This window comes from Schistocerca serialis, chromosome 6, assembly GCF_023864345.2.
Source record: "Schistocerca serialis cubense isolate TAMUIC-IGC-003099 chromosome 6, iqSchSeri2.2, whole genome shotgun sequence".
NCBI classification, from domain to species: domain Eukaryota; kingdom Metazoa; phylum Arthropoda; class Insecta; order Orthoptera; family Acrididae; genus Schistocerca; species Schistocerca serialis.
In genome coordinates this window covers 559314976-559329804 of record NC_064643.1, presented here as the reverse complement: position 1 = coordinate 559329804, position 14829 = coordinate 559314976, and the positions used below count along the sequence as shown (strand labels likewise).

At 38.7% G+C, this 14829-nt stretch overlaps 1 protein-coding gene across 1 annotated transcript in view; it reads left to right on the top strand.

Moving 5' to 3' along the window:
• The window catches only part of LOC126484156 (venom dipeptidyl peptidase 4-like), a 282662-nt gene that overhangs the window by 225617 nt on the left and 42216 nt on the right, over positions 1 to 14829 (top strand). Inside the window, exon 10 of the mRNA XM_050107552.1 lies at positions 3564 to 3799. Coding sequence (XP_049963509.1) covers positions 3564 to 3799 — 236 coding nt within the window. The remainder of the gene's footprint in view (positions 1 to 3563; positions 3800 to 14829) is intronic.

The window sequence follows — 14829 nt, the reverse complement described above, 5'->3', positions numbered from 1 at the left end:
GGTTTGAGGATATTTGATCACATTTCAGTTATCACATGCAGTAAAAAAGAAGGAAAGACATAAAATTCTGATAGGAACAATTAGTGAAGAGGGGTGGGCGGATTCAGTAGTTAAATGTAGTGGTCAGCTGTTGGAAGGAGTTATAACTGTGATCTGGTGGACAGACAGTATGTAGAACAGAGTGCTTCGCAGTCGTAATGGCTACGACCAGTGCTATAGGGTGTCATAAAAATTGCACGTGTTCATGGTGGTTGGCAGTGATAAAGCTTGTGCATAACAATGTCAAGTGGGAAACTGTAGGACAAGATGCAGATGGCCAATACAGTAAGGCTAAAGAGGATGTAGATTATAGATAGTAACAAAGGAGGCATGCCTTTTCTGGCACCCTACAGCAACAGTCGCAGCTGCTTCAGTTGCATATTACGCTGTTCTACGTACCACCTGTCCACTGGATCACTGTTATAACACCTTCCAGCAGCTAATCTCTACATTTAACATCAAATCTGCCCATCCCTCCTCACACATGGCTCCCATTAGAATTTTATGTCAGTCCATCTTCTTTCCCACGTGTGATGATAACTTACATGCAACAAAATATCCTCATGCCACAAAATTATGCTATTGCTTCCAGCACAATTACCTTCATCCTTTCATTTTCTGAACTCATGCTGTATTATCCAGCTCCCATTATAACTAAATAATGCTTTCATTCACGCATTTCCCATGTCATTTCCCATTTTGTAACACCATGATGGACTCTTGATCCACCTTTCTACACCAGTTCAGAAAAGTATCACTTTCTGTGGCTAAAACACCATACCACATAGTATTCCTTAAATGCTTCCTAAGCCATGGAATTGCAACTCAGTGGCCAAACCATAAAAATCTCCTCCTCTGGACCCCACCCTTCCTTTCACAACAACCTTCACCTTTTCAGATTCCATCAGTTCTCATCCCTCATAAACTTCGTACTGAAACAAATCTTCATGGCACAGGCATCCTAGAACCACCTCTACAACCTAAAAAATATACTAATACTGTGCTATCCTTACTACACACACAACATCTCCAAAATAGGCCCTCTTGCACTCAGACACCTGGAGGAGATTACAGGCATCACCTCCATAAATTGTCCAATCTGTTGACATCCTACACCCATCTTGGGGAACCAGTATCCATCAACACCCATCCTACTCACAGTGAACCCCCCGGCAACCACTCACTCCCCCATAGCCCCCAGCCTCTGGATAGCTGTACTCTTCAATTTACCGCATCCTCCAAAACTCCCTCCCAGAACCCTTCCTACACTCACAGAAAATAAGAAAACTCAAAACATTGTTATTAATCTTCCCACCTAAAACATCTCTTCCACAGACGTTCGAGTTCTGTCCAAAGGCCTCACCTTCAGACCTACACTCAAGTTTAGCCATGCTGGACTTATAAAAGACCTACTCCTCTTCTCCTGATCCCTACAATGCAAATACTTCTTTTCCACCAATCCCTCCACCCAAAGTCAACCTGATCCCAACACTGAACTGTGGCTCTCTCTGTCCATACCACCTTTCAAGTGTGACCTTCCACTTTCCCATCTAACCACAACCAGGTCACCTTCCAGGAATTCCTTACCTCCAACTGACCTCACCATCCTTCCCCTGGACCCTTCCTAAGAACACTAACTTTTCAACAGTAGAAATGACAGTGATACACAACCTGAAAGAAGATCCTAGCATAATCATCCTCTCTGTAGACAAAGGCTCCACTATCCACAACCCTTCACAGCCTTACAACATACCACCTTTCAAGTGTGACCTTCCACTTTCCCATCTAACCACAACCAGGTCACCTTCCAGGAATTCCTTACCTCCAACTGACCTCACCATCCTTCCCCTGGACCCTTCCTAAGAACACTAACTTTTCAACAGTAGAAATGACAGTGATACACAACCTGAAAGAAGATCCTAGCATAATCATCCTCTCTGTAGACAAAGGCTCCACTATCCACAACCCTTCACAGCCTTACAACTTCACACCCATCTGCTTCACCTGATCCTTCTCTACCCAACCTGTTACCTTCTTGGACGTTAGCCTCCACCTCTCTGATTGCTCCGTCCACACCTCTGTCTGCATTAAACACACTAATCACCAACAGTTCCTAAATTTCAACTGCTGACATCCCTATCATAGCAAAAAATTCCTCTCCTACCACCTACCCACCTGTGGATGGCATACCTGCAGTGACGAAAACTCACTTTCCCATCATGCTGCAGGCCTCACAAAAGCCTTCACAGACAGGTAATACCTCCCAGTCCTAGTCCACAGAGAGATTTCCCATGCCATATCCTCACTCATCGCCAATCCTCACACCACCCCCAAGAATCAGCTACAAAGGTGTGCCCCACCTCGTCACCCAATATTACTCTGGACTTTTAACAACTGAACAATAAATATCCTTTGCCACAGCTTTGATTTATCTCTAATCTCTCATCCTGCCATGAAATGCGGAACATCTTACCCTAGATCCTTCTGACCCTTCCTAAAGTGATGTGCCATCACCCATGCAACCTACACAATGCCCCAGTCCATCCCTTTGCCACTCCCACTTGCAGCCACTTACCATAGGATCATATCTCTGTGGCAGACCAAGTGCAAGACATTCCAAATCCACCTACCCAGCACCTCCTACCCCATTCCCATCACAGACTTATCCTAGCCTACCAGAGGCTGGGCCACCTGTCAAAGCAACCAAGTCATAAACCAACAGTGCTACAAACACTCCACAGCTTTATGTGTTGGTATTACTAGCAACGAGCTGCTCACTATAATGAATGGCCATCCTCAAATTATTGGCAAGAACAAAGTTGATGAGCTGGTGACACATCATGCAGTTGACCACAACATGCTCGGTTTCAATTGTTACTTCACAACCCAGGCCATCTGGGTCCTTCCCTCCATCACCAGCTTCTCTGAATACAAAGATGTGAGTTATGCATATAGCACATCTTCCACTCCCATAATCATCTTGTCCTCCATCTCAGATGACCTTTCCAACAGTTTCCTCTTCCTCTTCTCTGTCACCCTCTGCCAATTCACATCTGCACAGTGCCGTTAGCATGTACTGCTCCCCACCAGCCCCTACAATAGTGCATTACATGCCTAGCCTGTGTTCCAGCACCCCCTCCCCCCCATATTTCCAACTGGCAAACCTACTAACTCCCTCCAAGACACTAGCCACCCACCACCAGTCCCTCTCTCTGCCTCTCACCTCCCTCATCTTCTGTTCCATCCACACTACCCCGATCACTAGCAGTCCATATTCCGAAATACAGCATTGGCACTGGCACTGTTAGTCCAGCCAGCACCATGTAGAAGTGAGCGTGTGTTTTTGTTTGTGGGTGGGTGGGTGTTCAAAGGGTAACTCCAAAACAAGCATGTTTTCTTCCTTTTGCACATGCCTTTTGACAACTCAATGCTTCTGCTTTTATGTTATTGATTTTATTGGTTATTTTGTATTAATTATTTGTCACTTACTTTAAGCTGCATTTGAAAGTAGTTTCTTTTTGCAGGTTTACACAACAGACAACAGAAATGCTTGGGTGGATTTTTATCAGTTGCCAATTTTTTCTCCAGATGGTAAAATGATGGTACTGGTTGATGCCCATGAACAAGACAACAATGCTGGACATTTCAGGCATGTCACTCTGGTGCAGATGAAACAGACCCTTCCCATTGCTAAGCCACTGACAGAAGGAACCTACTCAGTTGTTGAAATTGTTGACTGGGACCCATATTTTCACAAAATGTTAGTATCATCACTTTGAACACTATATGCTACTGTGTCTGTACAAATACCATCAATGCTACAACTAACTGAAACATTTATGTACCTTGTTACATATTTTATTCTTGCTTATAAATTACAATTACATCATTTTAACAGCTGTCATAAACATCATTATCCAGTAGCTGGCCTTAATTCTATACATTATTTTTTTGTAACAAAGTGACACTCTAAAGTATGTGCCAAGAAGAATACTTGAATGTTGAGATCTTACATTTGATGAGCAAGTCTGTCATTCAAGTATTTTTTGTGGACTGACTCAAATTCTCTTTGCCATTCTATGATTCCCTTTAGATATATGTGAGCTTGGTCACTTCAGTAACTAATAACATTCATGAAATCCTTATTTTGTGGTCATGCACATAGCACCCAAGATTATGTTCTAGCAGACAGGCAGTCTGTTAAAATACCTTGCAGATGTGCTACTCCCATGGAGGGAAAACTGCTACACATACAAGTTCAGAAATTAAGATGGAAACATCAAATCACAATGAGCATTTGTGTCAGTTGGTCAGTCCAGAAGGTCTGCTTGGATAACATAATGTTACAAGTCCTCGTCCTGGCACTAGTTCTCATGTTTATCAACATGGTCACCACAATAAATGAGAAGATATGTAGAATTCTTATTTTGTGTTAAGTGAATAACTTTGTAGTAATAGTTGTAATCCACCTCCAGTTTTTCTTCCTGTCATAAAATACTTTGATTCCAGATGTTACATGCCTCTCCTTCTCACTTTTTCCTTAATTTACTATCAGCTGTCTTAATAGAGTTAAATACACTTAAGACAGAATTATATTTCTCTTCTCTGTTGTCTGCTTGGTATTCATTCACTCACACATTGTGTTGTGTAAATCACATCATGGACAAAAACTTTCAGGAATGTGGAATGGAGATATTGTCTCACATTGAAATAGTCAAAGTAATAATGGCAAAATGAGTTTCTCTCATGTCTAGCCATTTACTACAGCCATCAACAATGATGAGAAACATCACTCCCACAACAGGTCCAGCTTTATCAATGCCTGTAAGATGGTCCTAAACTTTTTGGAGTAGAGTGTGTTTGTCTACAACACTCACTGCAAGATTTGACAAGTTGTTCAATAGCTGCATCAATAGCAAGCCAGTAAATGAAGGCACGAGCAATGTCCTTCATTTTAAAGATTGCTAAATGAGATGCATGTAGATCATTCAGAAGTGCTTTCCATAGTGTGCTGGGAATGATGATGATCCAGTGCTGGAACATTAAATGGAAAGCTGCCAGTGTATAATTAACTCCTAATGGCTTGTATCTAGCATATGCCAAGTTATTTTCTGCCTTCAGCCATTGTACAACCATTGGGTGTCCCATTTGACAAAATACTGACTGACCAAATTTGTCATGGCCTGGTGTTTTCTTGACATGACTGTTTGATAGAGAGCTTCTGTGTGTTCAACTAACTTTAAGTTTCCATTTAATGCACAATATTTTGATGAACAACCCAGTTTCCCACTGTTACATGTACTTACTGCCTGAACTCCAGAACATGAACTATTATTGATGATGTGCCTTGTTTGTGACTTCAACTCCCAACACCCACTCTGCTCTTTGATCCTCTTTTGTTTTTCAGAGTTGCACTGATACTCCATGGAACACACATTCTATCAGTGTTTATTAGCTCTAGAGGATGTTATGTCTAGTGAGGTCTTAATACATTGAGTGACAGACTCCAAGCCTTGTTTAAATGGAATCCTCCCTCTTAGTTTGTCAAGTTTTCTAGAATCTTTATTTTGATAGATTCTTCACTTACAGTGTTCCAGAAACTTCAGATTTTCACCATGACACTGGTCTCATTTTATTTCATTTCAAAATCGTATTCAAATTGGTGCTTGGTGACAGCAGATTTGCTTGGTTGTTTTAGTTGTCCTGCATAAGACATGCCACATTTGCAAGGAATGTGGTACACACCTGGCTCTCTTAGACCTAGAGGGAAGAATTTTATCTTTGAAACAGAGGAAGATATGCCAAGATTCATTTATCTTCTTTATGGTGGTCTGATATCTCAAAAGACCGGTAGATTCCTGTGGAAACATGACATCACAACTAGACAATAAATAGATAATTATGGGTAATGGTTCTGTGAACAGCTTCTGTGTTTTATTTTTATTTTATGTTATTATTATTATTATTATTATTGGCACACAAAAGCAACAGTCAGCATTTGCATTGAACTTCATCAGACTGTATTCAGTGTCAGAATAGAAGTGGCAAGGATAATCTGCATAATTTGATATACAGCTATGGCATAAAATGGGTAATGATTTCTCTAGATGTAGAATTTGTGCAAGACAGTTTTACCAACATTTATATCTACATCTACATGATTACTCTGCAATCCACAGTTAAGTGCCCAGCACAGTGTTCACTGAATACCTTCAAGCTATTTCTCTACCATTCCACTCTCAAACAGTATACAGGAAAAACAAACACTTAAACTTTCTACACGAGCTCTGATTTCTCCTATTTTATGATGATGATAATTTATTCCTATGTAGTTGGGTGCCAACAAAATATTTTGGCATTTGAAGGAGAAATTAGTGATGGAAATTTCATGTGAAGTTCCTGCCACAACAAAAAATGTCTTTGTTTCAATGATTGCCACCATAATTTGCATATCATATCTGTGGCACTCTCCACTCTCATTACTGTCTTTGTTTCCCATTCATCCAGCATCAAGCTGGATTGGGACATTTATGTTACTGCTCCACTTTCCTCTATCTTTCTGCCATTCTTCATCTATACCCGTTTTGTTCCAGTCCAGATTCCTTTTCCTTGAATTCATTTTATTGAGTCAATCCACCTTTATCTAGGTCTCCCTTTGCTCTCTTTCTCTCAAACTTGATCTGCATTATTTGTTTTGGTAGTCTTCAATCTTCCATTCTCTTTACACGTCCAGTCCATATGAACCTATTACTCTCAGTTCACTCATTCAGAGTTTCTACTCCAGTTTCATTCCTAACATCTTCAGTTCTCTCTGTGTACCTCATTGCCATCCTTAACATACTTTATAGAAATTCCATTTCATTGGCTTGGATTCTATTTCCTTCTCTTCTTGTACTATCCAGGACTCTGAAGAACATGTAAGTCTGGGTGTAAATTATGTCTGGTACAGGACTTTTTTACACTTCATTGGCACCTTGCTTCCCCAGACTAAGCCCGTCACACACTGGTAAGATGCATTACTCTGTTGTACCCTTTTTCTAACTTTGCCTCCATTTTGTATTCTCTATTATCATTCTCCCCTATTTCACAATAATAGAAAATGTGCTGCCCTTCTTTGAACTTTTTTGATGCCCTTCATCTGTCCTATCTGATGCGGATCCCACACTACCCAGCAATACTCCAGAAGAGGACATAAAAATGTACTGTAGGCAGTCTCTTCAGTAGACCTGTTGCATCTTCAATGTGTTCTGCTAACAAATTTCTGTCTTTTGTTCACTTTCCCAACAACATTATCTATCTGATCATTTCAGTTTAAGTTATTTGTAATTTTAAGCCTTAAGTATTTAGTTGAATTTGTGGCCTGTAGATTTGTGTGACTTATTGTGTAATCAAAATTTAGCAGATTCCTTTTAGTGCCATGCGGATGACCTCACAATTTTCATTATTTAAACTCAACTGTCACTTTTTGTACCATATAGATATCTTGCCTAAATCAATTTGCCGTTTCTTCTGATCATCCGATGACATTACAAGATGGTAAATGACAGCATCACCTGCAAACAATCTTAGAGAAATGCTCAGATTGTCTTCTAAATCATTTATATAGATCAGGAACAGCAGAGGACCTATAACACTTGCTTTAGTAATGCCAAATATCTCTTCTGTTTTACATTATGACTTTCCATCAGTTACTAGAAACTATGAGCGCCCTGACAGGAAAACATGAATCCAATGGCACAACTGAGATGATACTCTGTAGGCATGCAGTTTGATTAGAAGTCCATTTAAGGGATGGTGCTGGAAATCTAAAAATGAAGTATCAGTTTGACATCCACTGTTGTCATTGTTTTTGTTGTCGTTGCTGCTGCTGCTGCTGCTACTGTGGTCTTCAGCCTGAAGACTGGTCTGATGTAACTGTCCACACTACTCTATCCTGTGCAAGCTTCTTTGCCTCTGCAACCTAAATCTTTCTGCTTGCTGTATTTATATCTTGGTCTCCCTTTACAATTTTTACCCCACACACTGCCCTCCAATATTAAATTAGTTATCCCTTGATATCTCAGTATCTGTCCCATCAACTGATACTGTCATCTACTCAGATTGTGCAATAAATTTCTTTTTTCCCCAATTCCATTCAGTACCTCCTAATTAGTTACATAATCTGTCCATCTAATCTTCAGCATTCTTCTGTAGCATCACATTTTAAATAATGTCTGTTCCCTTCTCGTCTAAACTGTTTATCATCCATGTTTCACTTCCAAGCAACACAAATACTTTTCACTCCACACAAATTCTTCCAGAAATGACTTCCTAAAACAAATTTCTCTTCTTCAGAAACTCTATTATTGTCATTACCAGTTTACATTTTATATCCACTCTACTTCAGCCATCCTTAGTTACTTTGCTGCCCAAATAACAAAGTTCATCAACTACTTTAAGTGTCTGATTTCCTAATATTATTCCCTCAGTATCACCTGATTTAATTCTTTTTGTTATTATTGGCATTTATTTAAATGTGTAGTGTATGTGTCCTGGATTATTTTCTGATAGTTAATGACATTTACCCAAGTTTATATTATTACTATTGTTATTATTATTGTGTTAACTTTGACAACATCAGTTGTATGTAAATGTGCTCAAAAGTGAAATAAAATATTTGTATTTGTGTTTGTAGTTCGACCACAGTCCATTATCTTTGTTTTACTTTTCTTGTTTTTCATCTTATATCGACCTTTCAAGACACTGTCCATTCCGTTCAACTGCTGTTCCAACTCCTTTGCTGACTCTGACAGAATTACTATGAAATTGGCAAACCTGTAAGTTTTAGTTTCTCCTCACTGAACTTTAATTCCTACTTCATTTTTTTGTAACAGCTTGCTATAATGGGTCTCACTCCTTTCTCAACCACTGCTCCCCTTTCATGCCCCTTGACTCCTATAACTACCATCTGGTTTCTGTACAAATTGTAAATAGCCTTTTGCCCCCTGTATTTTACCCCTGCTACCTACAAAATGTAAAATATTGTACTCTAGCCAACATTGTCAAAAGCTTTCTCTATGTCACAAATTCTTAGGCCTCCACATAGACAGTAGGCTCAACTGGGACCACCATGTCCTCGAGACTGTAAAAAGGCTGTCCTCAGCAATTTTTGCCATTAGGACAATCTCACAATTTGGAGACATAACTGTCATGAAGTCCACATACTTTGCATACTTCCACTGCATTATGTGTTATGGCATCATCTTCTGGGGCAATTCACCCTCATCTAAAAAAATCTTCCTCATGCAGAAAAAAGTAGTCTGTATAATGTGCAGAGTACCCCCGAGAACCTCCTGCCGTACGCTCTTTAAAAAACTTGGAATACTTTCCCCAACCTGCCAGTATATTTTTTCCCTAATGTGTTTCTTGGTTGACAATCCTGCCCACTATGAAACCAATGAAAGCTTCCATTATCACAATACAAGAAAGAAGGCTGACCTCCACTTTGAACTAAAAAGTTTAACTTGGGCACAGAAAGGAGTGCATTACTCCGGTGTCAAAATATTTAACTTATTACTGAGCTATAGAAAAAGTCTACGTAGTAACAGTGCATCATTCAAAAACAATCTAAAGACATATTTAATCGAGAAAACGTTTTACTCACTTGATGAATACTTCAACAGAGAAAAGTAGTCTTTGGATGTATTTATATTTACTGTTGTTTGTTTATGTTCTTTTTGTTCCTGTTTGTAACCATATACATACTGTGACAAATAGGCTTTTGCAATGTGATAAACTTTGCATAATGTATTATTCTTACAACTTTATTTTAGTTCATTATTATTTTTGCAAGTCTTATGTGATTTATGTCTAGTTCTGCTCTTGTAAACTAATTGATACCACGGTCTGTGAACATATATTACTCAAGTCGTTCTACATCCTAGTGTCATACGCATAACAGGATCTATGGAATTTGTAGATAAATAAAATAAAAATAAAGTGCATATTAAAAGATAAATAAGAAACATAGCTTTGCTTTTCCTTAACCCATGGGTCAGTATTGCCTTGTGTGTTACTACGTTTCTGCGGAATCCAAAGTGGTCTCCCCCTGAGATTGGCTTCTACTAGTGTTGCCATTCTTCTGTAAAGCACTTGGGTTAGTATTTATTTTTTTGCAACCATAACTTATTATACTGATAGTTTGGTAATATTCACACCTGTCAGCATGGCTTTCTGTGGAATTGGAGTTACTACATTCTTCTTTATGTCTGGGGGTATTTCACCTGGCTCGTACATCTTGAACACCAGATGTAAAAGTTTTGTCGTAGCTGGCTATCCCAAAGCTATCAGTAGTTCTCACAGAATATTGCCTTCTCCAAGGGCCTTGGTTCGATTTAGGTCTTCAGTGTTCTGTGAAATTCTTATCACGGTATCACATCTCCCATCTCATCTTCATCTACATCCTCTTCCATTTCTGTAATGTTGCTTTCAAGTTCATCTCCCTTGTACAGACCATCTATGTACTCCTTCCAGCCTTCTGCTTTCCCTACTTTGCTTAGGACTGGTCTCCCATTTGAGCTCTTGATATTCATACAGTTGCTTCTTTTATCACCAAAGGTCTCTTTAATTGTCCTGTAGGCAGTATCATTCTTCCCCCTAGTGATACATGCTTCTAAATCCTAACATTTTTTCCTCCAGCCATTTTTACTTAGCCATTTTGCACTTCCTGTCAATCTCATTGTTTAGACATTTGTGTTCCCTTTCACCTGCTTTATTTGCTGCATTTCTGTATTTTCTCCTTTTATCAATTAAATTCAGTCACTAGGTTTCAAACTTCAGTAAAACATTGCCAGTCATGGAGATTTTGTTCTTTTAAATTTTGTGTGCTTCTTTCATTGCTTCCACAACAGTGTCCTGACCTGTTGTGTGTACCACAGGGGTGATTATCATCTCTTATTAATATATTTGGTACATATCTCTCAATTGTTGTTGATACTATTTCTTTGAATTTGAACCACATCTCATCCGCGCCCACATAGTCAGTTTGGAAGGAGTGGAGACTGTTTCTCAGGACAGTGTCAAGTGAATTTTTATCTGCTTTTTTTAAATAGGTATATATGTTTTGCATTTATTTTTGGTAGATTTGGATGAGATTAGGATTAAACTCCAATTTTATGTTATTTAAGGCAATTACTGTCAACATTAAATGTCAGTATAAAATGTCATCCATATACATAACAGGAGAATTTTTCAGCAGCTCATACAATCATCGTGCCTCTTTGTCAATCGGAGGATATTGCTGTTCAGTAACAGTTAGTACGTGGCTGACAAAGGCTATTAGGTGTTCATGGCCATTCTTAAGTTAATGTGAGAAATCAGCACCTAGTCCTATCTCACTTGTGGCTATTGTTAGCACTAGCAGAAACGCAGAATCATATGGCATCAAAAATTGTGGAGAACCCAGTGCATTCTTGACATCATAATAGGGAGCTTCCACAATAGTGGGTCAAGAAAAAGAGGAGCTGACAGTTTACAGGCCACCCACAGGAAGAAAATTAAGTTTCATACAGCAGCTGAAAGTAGTTTTAACAGTGCTTGCTTGTGTGAATGTGTGTGGGTTTCCTTTTCTGAAGAAGGCTTCGGCTGAAAGCTAAATGTGAACTGCCTTTTTGTTGTGCCTGTTTGCAACTCAATGTGTCATCTTTATGGCGAGTAGCAATCTACCTTTTCCTTGCATTGTTGATATTCTAACCTGTAGTTTCCATTATTTAACACACTGAATAATTCTTTATAACAACCCGTCTGACCAAAGCAGTATGCATCCTATCCAGTCATTCCCAGTGTATTTCTTATATCTTTTTAGGGTAAATTCACCCAAAAGATGGAATTGCTGAAGAAATACAGTTACAATTGAAACAGTTACTGCAAAAATGTAACATTGCAGCCTGCACATCGTAAAGTGTATGAAAGAAAATTCATCTAATGTTTTACATCAAAACATCAGAAACTTTATGGATCAAAAGAAATAAACTTCCTATATCCACACAGGAAAATGAATGAATAGATGAAATGTAAGCAGATTTATTGTGTATATCAGCTCATCACATGGAAATCATTGGAGTTGGACTGACCACTCTTGATGAAAATAAGGTAATATCACTACTGTAGAACTAGCAAGAACTAATGAAAAGTGACTATACAGAGAGAGAGAGAGAGAGAGAGAGAGATTCTTCAGGTTAAGGCATATTACATTAAACACCTATCTGAATGTTTTGACACAATAGTGGGTCAAGAAAAAGAGGAGCTGACAGTTAACAGGCCACCCACAGGACGAAAATTAAGTTTCATACAGCAGCTGAAAATAGTTTTAACAAGATTATGAAGACTTAACTGTGGAATGAATGAATTAATGAATGAGTCTGGGGTGCAGCAAACTTTTCCACTACTTGACAATGTCATATGGAAGCAGTTCTACAAGGACTTGTTATTGCACTGAATTTCTTCAATGACATATTGCTATTTGCAGAGGGATTTGAAAATCTAATGCTAGTTCTTGATATGACATTTGAATGATTGTGATGACATGTGCTTTGCCTCAGCCACAAGAAATCTAGCTTCATCCTTTCTATAATGCAGTTTCTGGGTCACAAAATGGATTCCAATAACATACAAAAACCAGCTGAACATACTGAGGCAATATGCGTTAAAGCCAACTGCAGAGGAAGAATTACAACTACTCATAAGCAAAGCTACATGCTACTCTCTCATTATTCCAGTCATATCAAAAAGAATCATCCCACTGAGAGATTTGCTTCTTAGAGACACTTTCAGGTGTACAAAAATTGTGGAAGCTCCCTATTATGATGTCAAGCATACACTGGGTTCTCCACAATTTTTGATGCCATATGATTCTGCATTTCTGCTAGTGCTAACAATAGCCACAAGTGAGATAGGACTAGGTGCTGATTTCTCACATTAACTTAAGAATGGCCATGAACACCTAATAGCCTTTGTCAGCCACGTACTAACTGATACTGAACAGCAATATCCTCTGATTGACAAAGAGGCATAATAATTGTATGAGCTACTGAAAAATTCTCCTGTTATGTATATGCATTAACCTGAAGCATCTCTCTCTCTCTCTCTCTCTCTCTCTCTCTCTCTCTCTCTCTGTATAGTCACTTTTCCTTAGTTCTTACAAGTTCTACAGTAGTATGATATTACCTTATTTTCATCAAGAGTGGTCAGTCCACCTCCAGTGATTTCCATGTGATGAGCTGATATGCACAATAAATCTGCTTACATTTCATCTATTCATTCATTTTCCTGTGTGGATATAGGAAGTTTATCTCTTTTGATCCATAAAGTTTCTGATGTTTTGATGTAAGACATTAGATGAATTTTCTTTCATACACTTTACGACGTGCAGGCTGCAATGTTACATTTTTGTAGTAACTGTTTCAATTGTAACTGTATTTCTTCAGCAATTCCATCTTTTGGATGAATTTACCCTAAAAAGATATAAGAAATACACTGGGAATGACTGGATAGGATGCATACTGCTTTGGTCAGACGGGTTGTTATAAAGAATTATTCAGTGTGTTGAATAATGGAAACTACGGGTTGGAATATCAACAATGTAAGGAAAAGGTAGATTGCTACTCGCCATAAAGATGACACATTGAGTTGCAAACAGGTGCAACAAAAAGACAGTTCACATTTAGCTTTCAGCCGAAGCCTTCTTCAGAAAAGTAAACCCACACACATTCACACAAGTAAGCACACCTCATGCACACATTACCAGCAGCTTGAATCGATCTGCTGGTGATACTGGTCATGTGTGCAATAGGTGTGCTTACTTGTGTGAATGTGTGTGGGTTTCCTTTTCTGAAGAAGGCTTCGGCTGAAAGCTAAATGTGAACTGGCTTTTCATCGTACCTGCCTGCAGTGTGTCATCTTTACAGCGACTATTCAGTGTTTTGATGTATTCAATGTTAGCACATGTGTATAGGCATATGAGGATTTTAAGTCAACATGTAGTCACCAGTAATACATAATTTTCCATGTTTCTTGACAACAATGTGGAACACAGAATCCCAATGCTAGTTTTTGTTCTTTTTTCTTCGCATATTTTTCTCAAAGGCCTAAAGGTATTTTACAGGCATGTGAAAAAATTGGTGTAGCTTCAGGTTGAAAGTGTACCATGATTAGAGGTCCTACTAACTTGCCTGCTACATCACTTAAAGCACCCTCATAATGAGCAACTAATTACTCCAGTTGCTCCTTTTGAGATGCAGCAAAACAAAGTTATGCAGTGATCAATGAATAAATTTTGTTAGGAGCAGAAAATAATTCAACAAAAATAATTCCTTTCACAGATTCTGCTATCCATTGTCAGTCTAGGATTGTTGAAGTACTCTTTCACCCAAGCACAGCTTGTTTATGTACTGTCTTCCTGATTGTAGTGGAGAAAAATCTAATGCACTGTATCTGATGAGCTGGTAAAGGTAAAGCTGAGACAAATCCACATATTGGTTTGAAGACAGCACTCGTTTACTGGACTTGTTCCTATTGGAGTTGGTATGCTCTTGCCTTCCTCTGACTTTCAAACTCACTTACTAATCCACATGTAGCAAAATCCACAGTTTAACATAGGCTCTGTATCATAATATAACTTTGCATTTTTTACTTAAAAAATCATTCCCAGAGTTGAAAGAATTGATATGTGACAGAAAAAAATTGTGGACTAACTGTTATCAAACCTAAGACCTTTTAATTTGTAGTTTGGCACTTACAAATTGAGCTACTAAC